The sequence below is a fragment of the Lemur catta genome, chromosome 6 (genome assembly GCF_020740605.2).
Source record: "Lemur catta isolate mLemCat1 chromosome 6, mLemCat1.pri, whole genome shotgun sequence".
Classification (NCBI taxonomy): Eukaryota; Metazoa; Chordata; class Mammalia; order Primates; family Lemuridae; genus Lemur; species Lemur catta.
This window is the reverse complement of record NC_059133.1, coordinates 75,570,654-75,583,372: the sequence shown is the minus strand read 5'-3', so window position 1 is coordinate 75,583,372 and position 12,719 is coordinate 75,570,654. Positions and strand designations below refer to the sequence as shown.

At 40.9% G+C, this 12,719-nt stretch overlaps 2 protein-coding genes across 17 annotated transcripts in view; one reads left to right on the top strand and one right to left on the bottom strand.

Annotated features, from left to right (window-relative positions):
* Positions 1-12,719, top strand: part of PPFIBP1 (PPFIA binding protein 1) — a 159,816-nt gene that overhangs the window by 53,812 nt on the left and 93,285 nt on the right. The window lies entirely within an intron of this gene.
* C6H12orf71 (chromosome 6 C12orf71 homolog) lies at positions 10,907-12,259 on the bottom strand. The gene is made up of 2 exons (XM_045555180.1): positions 11,732-12,259; positions 10,907-11,215 (listed from the first exon to the last, which is right to left on the bottom strand). Exons 1-2 carry the CDS (start codon positions 12,257-12,259, stop codon positions 10,907-10,909), a joined length of 837 nt encoding a protein of 278 aa, XP_045411136.1.

Sequence of the window (12,719 nt, the reverse complement as noted above, 5' to 3'; positions counted from 1 at the left end):
TTAAGAATTACTTTTAAGTTCTGGTCTCTGTCCTCTGATACCCAGGGGCGTCTATATGGAACTGAGAACAGGAAAGAAATCATGTAGGAAAGAATTATAGTCAACGAAAAGCTTTGGAATATTTGTACTTTCAGTCTTGTGGCTGTTCTGGCAACTGGCAAATAGATGAAATATCATCTGCCTAAGAGTGTGGGCAACACCCTGGTCTCCTCTGTGCTAATGGTTCTTGAGTTCATGGACGATGGTGGTGAGAGCTGTCTGGTGACACCACTTTTGAGGCTGGATGGACCCAGGTACGGGAATGAGGTGGGGCCCCTTGTCAGGCTTCATTTCTGTGTTCTTTTCATTAGACCATGGAAGGCCATGGGATTGTATACTTAGTTACTCGCCCAGGCCTGCCCGTCCACCTTGTAGTGTAGTGGTTTGTAAGCAGGTGATTTGTAGCCTCTGAGATAATGTCATCCCCAAAGAAAAGCATCTATCGTAGCTCTGTCGTTTGTATCCTTTTCTCTAAACCCTTCCTGCAGTCTTTATCACTTTATTATGTGGGGATTGAAGTTTTCTATCTCCTGACTGTCTTTTATGGACCAAACATTGTTTATTTTAGGTAACTCATACTAAAAATTCTAAAAATATGGCTTGGGGCTGGCAGTCTTATTTGGAATTGTGTCACATATGGTTGTCTTGTGCTTTCTTGGCTCATTATAACTTGAAACAATATGTAAGTGAATTTCTTTTTATCCTGTAACTCACAAAAGATTTTCTCTTCCATATTTTTTTTCTTATTGCTCTCTCCTCCTCCTATCAAATATCTAGGCTCACCTTTGCAATCAAATGGTGAGTTAGTTCTGCCATTAGAATGCTCCCTTCAAGCAGATGCTTCTGGTGTGTGAGTGTGGATGGAATTTCTGGGCTGTTAGAAGCTATTTGCTCATCTTGCCAAAGCCATGACAGTCTTTTTATTCTCAGTTGCTTTGCTTTCTCCTCACCTCTTAGGAAGTTGGCAGCCAGTGACTTTGACTTTTTTTCCTTTTCTCCGTGAGACAGATATGCTAGAGTGTAACTGTAGACACAGAAGAACAGTTTACACATGTAGCAAATAATCAAACCAGTGGGGCTACTTACGCACTGGGTCTATAACTGGGCAGGTGTGGTCTTTCTCTCAAATCACCATGCATTTATACATTAACTGGAAGACCTTAGTATCTATGATGGCTCTTAGGTGCGTAGTGTCAACAGTTTCTTAAGAAGAGGGAAGAGGTTCCAAGAGAATTTTGACTCTTACTTAGTGAGTCTGTGGTTTAATGGTATAGGAAATGGGGGAAAGCTGGGTTCTGATACCAGAATTTCAATGAGCCAAGTTTCTCCATTGCTTCAAGAGCAGAGAAGTAGAAGAAGGGATTTCACTGGTTCTTAAATCTATTATTTAGCTCGAGGCTGTGTGCATCATAATCAAAGCAATGAGGTTGGGTCTTTGGGTGTGCTGTGCATTCCTTGCATACCGTAGTGCTATTCTGGTCTCTTGGTCAAGTCACAGCTCAGAGCTTCTTTAGCCAAGAGGAGACTTAAATTAGGGGTGTAGCAATTTATACCCATTGTACTATAGCAATATCCATTTAGTGTCTAGGCAGAAGATAATACGTGCTATCTCTTACAGTAGTTATGGCATCTTTCAGATTGAAACAGCCTTGACAACTTCCTGTGACTAGTACCTTGAACCAAGGTGTAATCCCTTGCCAGTGACAGACTGCTAAATACAGCATGAGCAGTAATCGTCTTCTGTGTTTTCATTTGTATTTCAAAACACAAATTGTAATTGTACCATCAGCTTTTCTTGTTGGTGTATGTGTTTTTTACCTTATTCCCTTACTGTTGTAGTGGTAATTATGTGCTTGGCTTTAGACACTTAGACCATTTGATACTGTGACATTAAGAGATTTTAGAGGAAAAGGTCAGCAGCTGTCTTTCTGGGCTATTCTGGGCATTTTGTACTATATTTGTTTTGGATCTAACTTTTCTTGCCCTGGATTTCTGATTAGCTGGTCTTCCTCTTTGCCTTGGCCTCTCAACTTGCTTGGAAGCTTTTCAACAGACGTGCACTTGTATGACTGTTTTGTTCAACAAACAAACATTATCTCAACCTTGGGGAAGAGTTAAGAAGACACAGGATGGAACTGTCCATTAAATGCTTCTGGGTCTAAGCATGGAATTCCTGGAGCAGGAGCTAAGCTGGCTTCCAATATGTTGATGTCTGGAAGCTGTTTCCTGCGTGGGGAGCTTAGCTTCTACCAAGGGAAATGTGAATTCTGAGGCATTCTCAAAAGTTTTGGATTATTTTGGGGGATTTAAATTGTCTTATTCTTTATGCATTTTTAGGAATTAAAGAATACATTATTTGCTTAGAAAAGTGGGATTTTTGGTTCTTCATGGTCTACATTGGTCTTACCTACGATTGGACAGAACACTCCTTTCAGAGACTTTTCACCCAGACTGGGCCCATGTGGGTGGGACAGTTAAAAACCAAGTATCAGGCAGGAAATAATAAGAGTACCTGACCTTCAGGCATTAGACTTCTCACAAGGGGAAACAGCTACACCCAAGAAAAACCCATTTACATTGACCCATACATAGCACCCCCTGGCCTGTTGACCCCTTTTCTTTCCTCCCATTAGCCAGCCAGAGCAGCAAGCTCTTCTTGGCAAGACTGTGAATGATTCTAGAAGGGCAGAAAATACCAACTATTTCTGCCAAAGTGTCACAAATTCCAGAGGGTGATATTTTTATTTCCTCACTTTTTGGCCCTACTGAATTCTCAGACGGTAAAGTTAAAAAAAAAAAAAAAAATCAATGAGAATGGCTGGATAGTCAACCAATTCTTGGGTTTTTATTGGATGGGCGGGGGCTTATGGTCTATAAAGTCACTGTGAACACTGAATTAACTGAATACTTTTCCGAGGGGAGATACAGAGAGAGGTTCCTGCAAGCCTCTGGTCACAACATTTTCAGCAACTGCTCGGTACATAACCTTGTTTTATGTGTGTTTCTGTATAAAGACACCATATTTAATATATTTACCATTGACCTCACAGCCAACAGCACTGTGAGTGTTGCCTGGACGAAGCCTGCGTCACCGTGTATTTAGTCCTTGAGGCACACGGCCTTCTTGCCCCAGGAACACTAGACAACACTTCAGCACTACACTTGGAGGCCATTTGAAACAGTGGAAGCCAGCAACAAAAAGCATGAAGTTGTAAAAAACACGGCACAGAATAAACCGTCAAAAGGACAGTTTATAGCGTGAGGGCTGAGCTCAAACAAGAAGGCAGAGCATCGCTTTCTTTGTCCTCAGCTGAGAACATGCATGAGGGAAACGCAGATTTTTTGCTGCTCTGTGCATGTCCATAACGACCACAAAACCACCTTGAGTAGTGATTTGGGGGTTGCAAGCAAATTTTAACAAGCGAGCAAGTTCACAAATACCGACTGTATGATGTAAGGAAAGTGATCCCATTATTGTGGCAGGACACTCCCGCAATCTAACTGTACAGTTCATGTAGAAAACCAATCACTTAATGACTTACAAGCTGCGATAGCCAGACCAACGTCCAGAAGACATTTTTAAATAACTTCATGTGAGATGAAGACAGACAAGGAGAACTTGCCCAAGAAATGATCGTTTTTTGGTGAACAAACAATAATTAACACCACTGTCAGGCTTCGGACATGGAGAGAATGGGAACAATATCTTGTGTATTCCCATGTCGTTGGCATGAGAGGTAATCATGGCCAGGACATGGGGACCTCCGCAAGGGGCTGAGTGCGTAAATAAATGAAAGGAAGAGCAAGGAGAATTCTCGTAGTCATGCCTGAGAGCCCACTGTAGGGCACCTTGCGAGTCTGATGCATCTTTTTAGCCTAGATAATTTCCTGTCCACTGTGTTCATTAAATTTTCTTGGGTAAATGCTTACCAGTGGTCAGAAACGGTCTGACCGTGAAAGGTATTAACATGGCACAGGGTGGGAGTCTGTCATACTCATCTTTGTGCACGGTCTCTAGCATGTTAATGTTCATTAAGTGCATTTGCATGCATGAATGAATGAATCTAACCCTCATCTGGAAGATTTAGAAATGCAAAGACTTTAAAAAATTCTTTTAAATTCACAAGAGAGGATAGACTGTAAGTCTCTATTCAGACAAGTAGAAAGATATGGGTATTCTTTTGTTAACTAGCTTTGTCTATTGTACAAAGCTGAGCTTTTCAACTCAGGAAACATCTACCCTATGCTATACTCCCGCTGCCCTTGGTCATCCCCCTAGAAACATTCAGGGACTAGACTTAAAGTAGAAACTAGTTAAGTTTTATGAGAGGAAATGACATTCAATTTCAGATATTATCTGTTTAAATTATTTCCTGCAGATTAACTGTTCAATTTACCAAATATTTGTCATGGAGCTACTAGGTACCGGAAACTGGGCCAGGGGCTTTGGAGCATGCAAAGATAAGTAGAACATAGCGGCTTTTGTCTAGTGGGAGAGAAAGATGTGGATGTGTAGATGTCTGTAAATCAGGATAAAATGTACACTTACTACAGGTAAAAGTGAAGTGTCGTGGCACAGGGAGGGTAAGATTAATTCCAGCCTACTCCATTCTACAGGTTAATTGAATTTAACCTGGGCCTTGAAGGCCCACGTGGAAGTGCCTTTGGGAGTAGGTGGGTCGCAGGGCAGACTGGAGAGGTAGCATGGTTAGGGTAGTTCCAAGAAGAGGGAATGGCATAAGCAAAGGCACTGGGGCAGGAGAGTGTGGGGAACAAGCACTGCAAAGGTTCTGGGGTGTCAGGGATGGGGTTGAGGTATGGCAGAGTTTGTGAGATTATTGGAAAATAGCATCCAAGTCCAATGACAGAGATGTTTATGGGCAGCTTACTTGGACTTTATTCTGTAGTCACTAGGAGCTGTGGCAGATTTTTAAAGCAAAGAAATCACGTGACAGCAACTAGCAGTAGCTAAAATTTGAAACCACTTACTATGTGCCAAGTACTTTTACCAAATTCTTACCACAACCCTTTGAGGTTAGTACTATTAGTATTGCAGTTTGTAGACAAGGAAATGGCCAAGAGAGGTAACTTCTCCAGGATCCACAGCAAATAAGTGGTAAACTGGAATTAGAAGCTGGGAAGAACTTAGATTTTTAACCTGGATTGAAGAGTAGGATTCAGAGAGTCTTTGAACGTACTGAATTATTTGCAAAGTGTTCAGTATATATGAACATATGCATTAGTTTAAGAGAGGATCTGTCCTTTAGTCATATAAGAGGTACATGCTAAAAATGTTAATAAAGGCTATAGTAGAGTACTGTCTTTCACTCTCAAAAGCATGGACAATAGATTATATGATGACTTTATGCCTATTCTTCTTGTTAGTTTTGGAAGAAGCAGAACAATCTAGCACTGCTCAAAATAAAAGGAAATGTCAAAACAGTTTGCAGGAATTATTACTACTGTGTCAGGCTGTTCCTGATTTGTGAGAAGCAGAAAACGTATAAGAATTTCTTTTGAAGGTAGACATGAAATATCCAGACCTTGAAATTTGTGATAATTTGAAAGGGCAGAAGACCTACCTCCCCATTTGGCAAAAATTGTTCTTTTTAATCCCAGCAAAAGCTAAATAAACTCCTGAAATCTCACATGTTTTAGAAAAATGCCTAGCTACTAGTCTGCTTTCAACTGGACCAATTTGCTTTTTATATAGTTAGGACATGAAGGATGAATATTTACCAACCTTTGAGACTAAAAATTCCTTGCAGCCGGTTGTGAATTCAAAGGCAGTTGCCAGGATGAATGAATGAATCCAGATTACAGAATTGCCTAGTTTATATCACTTGAGAAATCAAATTATTGTCTCAGTTTTATTTAGAGTAAATATCTTAAGGTTTTAAATACGTATATCTCTAAAGATATGTTATCACACAAGTATGGCAAATATAGTACTTTAATAGCAGATATCTGGATTCTCCATTTGAGTTTTTCTTTATATTTTCCCCATCTTGGCTTTCTCATTTTCTCTGTTTTTTTCCTGGATCACATGAAGGCAAGATGCAGATATCATGACACTTCAGCCTTTTGAATTTCCTAAGAACCAAGGACATTCTCTTACATAGCCATAATATTCTTATTATACCCAAGAAATATTTAATCATATTATCTAACGTGTAGTCCATATTCAGATTTTTCCAACTGTTAGAAAAATATCCTTTACCATAGTTTTATTTTGCTTTGCAGCTTTGATCAAGGATTCAGTCAAAATCACAAATAGCAATTGGTTGTCATGTTTCTTTAGTCTGTTCTATGAACTGTCTTGCCTCCCTGTCTTTTTTTTTTTTTTTTTCTTATTTTGTGTTTCATGACGTTAACATGTTTGAAAAGTCCAAGGCAGCTGTCTGGTAGAATGTCCTACAGTCTGGATTCACCTGACTGTTGGTGTCCTCATTATTAGATTCAGATTAAACATTGCTAGCAAGTATATACTGCTTCTCTTCAGAAGGTGTATGATGTCGGCTAGGCTAAGTTTAATCACCTGACTAAGTTGGTGTTCACCAGACCTCTCATTGTAAAGGTGCCCAATCCCCTTGATAGCTAATAAGTCATCCGGGGAGTCATTCTTAGAGATAATGTACACATCCTGTTCCCTGACAGTCATTCACCAGTCATTTTAACCATTAAGACATCTAAAGTGTTATCTTTTCCTTTGTGAGTGGGTATACAGGAAAGCTCTACCCTAGAGGGGAGAGAGCTTTTTATTTTAGAGATTTGTACTTAAAATAATAAATCTTTTTTGATGCAAATGAGGAAAAATGAAGTATTGCCATACTGATTTTCTGGACTGAGAGAATTCAGTAATAAAGAGATGAATTTTCTTTTAACAGCCACTGTCTAAAAAGATATATTTGCCCACTCCCATTTGAAAATGCTTTGAAAGTAGTTCTCCATAAAGCGTATTATGTTAAAAATCAAATGGGCATTAAAACCATGGAATTCCTTTGAAAGGTGGGATAAAACGGAAATGGTTTTGTCGTGGGACTTCTCGATCTAGGCTAATAATCTTTTGGGGAATGTATCCTAAGGCTTTTGTACCCACTCTGCTCATGACTGGTTCACTCAGTGAGTGTTATCTGATGAGGATCTTATTTCAGTTCTGAAAGCACAGCATTGTTCTGTTTGTTTGGGGAGTTAGGGGGTAACAGGACAAGATTGACTGCAAGCAATGCAAAATCAAACTCACCCTTCCATCTTGAAATTGGAGATTGTCCTGCATGCTATATATGTTCTCCCACTTGCAGTTCACAATGAGAAGACATGTTTTTTAAAGAATTAAGTATTTCTCCTAAGTAAATAAAATGGTTCTTTAATATTGGGGTAAAGACCTCAATACTCTGTAGGAATTCATTTATAATTTGCTTCATTTTTCTTTTAACTGTTTTGTAAGAGGATTTTAGGCACTATTCTTGTGGCCAGCTAGACTTGGTCCTGTGTACCCTCTTGAGTCATGAATTACCACATTCTGTTCTTGAAGTCTGGAAAAATTTTGCCCGTTTTGCAGATGTGGTTTGATCATACACTTTTTTCTCTCACTAGGATTCTACTGAGCAAGAAATCGGCATGGCATGGTTGGTCTGTAATATATTTACATTAGCCTATCTCAATTTTGTGTTTCAGAGATAGTGGATTACCCCCTACATTTGCTTGATAAATTCTCACACTATATTCTGGCTTATATTACGGTGGTGGTATAGATTCTAGAATACGAATGTTTAAGTTAATACATGGCTAATTCAAGCAGCTGAGCTTGAAAGGCTTCAAAGTTGAGCGACTCTTGAAGGAATGATTTTAGTTTTCAGTTATGAGATAATGGATCTCAAAATGTATTGGTTAATTAGATTAGCATGTCCCCGGCAATCATAATAATTCTATGGGAGGCTTGATATAGCACAGCTAGTATCTGTCAATGACCATTTCCAGTTGGCTGTCAGTCCTTTGGACACAAGCAGTGGGCCACCTCCAGCCCAGCCCTAGCCCCAGGCCCAGCCCCAGGTATGTGGCACAAAGCGGAGGACCTGGTCATAGATTGACCTGCAGCTCACAGCTTCATAACGTATTTGACACTATGATGAATGACGAGGTGCTGAAATCGTTCCTATTTTTAAATATTAATACTTTATCTTGCTTTCTGATGTGTAGCTTCACACTTAACCCCAAAGGGTATGTAAAGCTTACTTTATTGAAAAGGCTTGCAAAGTACATTGCTTAAATCTTAGCAACAGGTTCATACCTGTCAAGCAGGTTTATATTAATACAACACTGAAAAATACAAATATGTCAGAAATCTAAAGAACAGGGCATCTTATTCAGTATGAACAGCCTTTTAAAGTAGTTTGTTCTGGTTGAGTTTTTCTTAGAGCTTAATTGCTAGAGAAAGAATTAAAATAATAACAAAACTCTGATTGCAAGTCCCTTGAGGGTAGGAGATGTTGTCTTTCTTTTAGGCCCATCATCGTCTGTCTATCTAGTCTAAAGCAGCATTAAGTGTCCATGCATATTTGTTGAATTAAATTTTCAAATGAGTTTCTAAATTCCTCTGGTGTTACTAGGTTTCTCAGTCTGTAGGTTGCCGCCTCTCTTGACCTTTTACTGATGGCTATTTTCTCTTCTTCTGGTCTCCTTCCTTCCTCTATTGACCAGTTACTTTTGACTTAAAAGATGCAACTCTTTAAGCTGTTGTATTTCACTTTTTAAAAAATTATATAGATAGGACATACTGAAAACATTTAAAGAATTATATAGTGTCAGATAGAAGGTTACTCTGTACTAGACACAGTGTTAGGATTTTGCAGTAAAAAGGAACTAAAGACCTGGTGCTTGCCCTGGAGAGCTCACAGTCTATAGGTAAAATATACATATATATAGAGAGAGCTGAAAAGTACAGGTGGTGGTGTGAGTGTGGCAGGGTGGAGACTGGGGAACAGCTTATGGAAGGGCATGGTCAGCTTTACCAGGAGGGTTCAATATTGCCCCATAGTAACCCTACAGTAGGCTCTTTAAGGATGGGTTCCCTAGGCAGTCAGGGAACGGAGAAGGAAATCGCTATGGTTTTGTGTGTTGGCCCTAATGAGAAGCAAGTGTGTCCTCTTGGGGAATTTGGATTGAGTATGGATTAAAAGAAGATCTGGGAGAAGGAAGGGGCAGGGCATTGTGGATGTTACTAGATGTGCTGGACATGCCAAGTTTGGGAAGGAGGTGTATGGGTTGGATCTATAGGGAAGTGATTGGAAGTCAGGGAACAGTTGTGGTGATGGGACTCAAAGTCCCAGTGAAGTCAAAGAGTAAGGAAAGGTGCAGGTGAGTGTTCAAGTGAGCTGCTGGAGGGGGCAGGTATTCTCAGAAATGCAGACAGAGTGAGAGGTCTGGCTGGGAAGAGACTCAGGATATGACCTTGAGCACACATTGAGCAATTTGACCTGTTCCCCCCAACTGTACTATCTTTTCTGGGCCAAATGTGCCACACTGTCTCTCACATATGCTACCAACCAACCAAGATCTCACACCTCCACTCCACACCAATTTATCCAGCAGCTTAAAGTCCTCCACCTTAAACTAATCTCACTTGCAACTCAAAGAACCTTCCCTAGGAAACTTTCCAAATCAACCTCTCCCCATGCTGAATGTATTATCCTTTTTTTAGTACCCGAAGTGTACCCCCTACAAACCGTTAGCCATAACCCTTTATAGTCACATGTTTACATGGCTTTATTGCTTAAATAATTATGCACTTGAGCTCGAAGAGTGAGTCATTTTTTTTTTTTTTTGGTAAACAAGAAAAGTATCTGGCGCTCCTATGTGCTAAATATTTGTGGGAGGAAGGAAGAAAGAGAGGAAGGAAAGAGGATAAGGAAATTGAAGTTGAGAAAAGGAAGGAATTTAAGATCAAGGAGTCATGTGGTTTTCCACGTGAGCTCTGAAGGTCACCCAGGATGGTAGTACTAGCTGAACAAGGAGGATGTTGAGTGAACCTGTGAGTGAATGAGGATGATAATAGTGATACTGGAGGCAGGGGGTGTCGATAATAATAACAGAGCCTTCCTCAAAGCAGGTGACATTTAGGGGAAAGTTCAGTGATTACTTGCAAAAGACTTTCCAAGTCTTCTGGGGAGTTCCTCAGGAGAATGACTAATTGCAACAGCAACAATAATAATATTTATCACGTGCTTGCATTATCTCACTAACTCTCGCACCAACCCAGGAGGTATATATTATAATATTATCTCCCCCATCTTATGAATGAGGAAAGCTAGGCTTACAGTGGTTAAGTATTACAGCATTCCCAATCTTCATCTTCGTCCTAAGTGGGCCACTGTGACAGCCAAGGCAACATATGCTAGAACCAGACTGGTCCTCAAATACATCAGAACTGCTGTCTGAGTTCTCAAAACACTACCGATTGAAATTAGCTTCCTCAGTAAGTCACTTTCCTCTGCCACTTCTTCAAGCCCTGGATGTTCAATCAAAGTCATACTGCCACGGCGGGAATCTCATGGGTTGTACTGCTGCCTGCTGAAAATGGGGATTTGGGTTAATGATAAAATGGGTTAAAATACGTAAGATAGATAAAATAGGGTAAAATACAATAAGAAGATGGGAGAGCAGAGAAAAAGAATGCCTTTAAGTTTAGGAAGCATAATACTATTAATATTTCCTAAGAATAAATGTCAGCCTCTAGACACATGTATGCCTTCAGCCTGGGTCAAGATGGTATGCTAGAAGAGGAAGACGTGGGTAACAAGAACATTGGTTTTATTTATTGGGAAAACATAAATCCACAGGAACTGTGGAACAGGGGCTATCAAAAAGTTTAAAAGTCTGGTGGTGCTGTAGGGTGTCCTAGTGTGGGGGATTCTTGGGGTTGGATTCTCCTGCTTCTGCGAGAGTATCTTTTCTTTGGTGCTGGCTGAGGGGGGCTTTGGGTGGCTGTCGCGGAGGGCATTCTCCACTGCAGAGAGGAGAGGACCTGCTGCCTCAGCCAGCGGAAGACCCACCCAAAGTTCAGACAGGATAGGGCTTGTGTGTCGGAAGACGTGTCCTCCTCCTTCACCGCCTGCCCCAGCGAGACTAAGGAACTCCCTGGCGTGCTTGTCTTTTGGCTGCCAGTTGCCTGGCTTATCTGCGAAGAAAATGAGGGATGACTTAGGTATGTGTAACCTCCACGAGCCGTGGTGTCAATATTTACTTGTTTCTGGAGCTCAAATCCTTTTACCAAACATAGCCCAACTGTAAATGCAAAATTTCAATACTCATTAATATTTAAACACATAATTTTTAAAAATATACTTGTTAGCCCTTCTGCTTGCTTCTTACCCTGTTCACTCCCTCAGAGCTCTCTAGTCTTTCCCCTACAATTCCACCCTCACTCCTTTCTGTGTCGGGATTCTGCTCCCACTGCCAGTCAGGTCCCACACTCGGGGGGAGGCCAGCCTGCTTCACGGCAGGTTACAAGGCTCTGTGTGGTCCCACGTGGCCCCCACACTGGCCTGTCCCTTATTGTCCTGTGAGACACCTCTGTGCTTACCTCAGCAAGTTCATGCTCCTTAAGCCTTAGAGGGAACTGGGTAACATCTTCGTTTTTTGGTATTTTGCACATAGGCAAGTGTTGACAAGTATCATGTTCTTGATGGCTGGCCTGAGCCCTATCTGGAGGGGGATTGCTGGACAGCTGGAAATCTTCCTCCTGAGTAGATCCTGGGGACACAGAGTTATCACCTTCATGATCTTTCTGATTTTCTAGAAACGTCTCAAGCGTTTGCACAAGACCATCCAGTTTGCTGAGAGTCAGTTTTGTTCTCTCTCTTGGGTACTTGTCCATCCACTGATTGTCGCCATTTAGATCCCAATTAGTTATGGAGTCTGCACTGTTAGAGCCCACATCAACATCCCAGGCGAGGGCAATGCTTAGTTTGCAGAACTGCTCTGGGCGGTCCTCAATTTGGTCTCGTCTTCTCCTGAGTCTCCCTGTACCTCCAGTCCACCATGTCCCTTGGATAGGAGGGAGGAAGTGGATTGGAGAACCCTGGGAAGGCGTGTCTTCACAGGACATTATGTCCTCACAGAAGGTATCCTCACAGGGGAAATAGCCCACAGACAGGCTCAGGTTGGATTTGCATTCAGACCTGCAATCTTCTGTGTCGCTGCTAGAGGATGAGTCTGCCATGGAGTTCAAGGGCTCAATTCTCAGGTCTCCCTCAACTCAGTAACCTGCAAAAGAAAAAGTGGGATTGAGGAGAAGAGAATGGTGGTACTTAAGCAATAACACCATCTATTCCTTTTTCTATTCAGAACTGTCTCATTTAGATGGAAGTTCATCCTATTTTTGCAATCTCCCACTGAAGGGCAGAAAAGGTGGCCCTCTCCCTTTATAAACTTATTTCCTTGTGTTATAATCCTCTCTACTAAGCATCTCCACCTGGTATCTCTCACCATTTGTCTTATTACAGTTGAAAGAATCTGCATAATAAAGAAAAAGGTTACTATTGTAAAAAATTGGAAAAATACAGGAAAGTATGAAGACGAAAATAAACATGTATGTGATTCCATAGTCCAGGGGTAATGATAACCATCATTAAAACGTTTTGGTGGATTTCCTTACCGTCTTTTTATTTATCTATACATAT

Bases quoted from the DNA above. Each gene is read 5' to 3' on its own strand.
- C6H12orf71 (XM_045555180.1), bottom strand. From the start codon at position 12,259: ATGGCAGACTCATCCTCTAGCAGCGACACAGAAGATTGCAGGTCTGAA. The intron at 11,216-11,731 runs GCCAGCCATCAA...TTTTCTTCGCAG, and splicing joins CCCCTCCAGATAGGGCTCAG to ATAAGCCAGGCAACTGGCAG.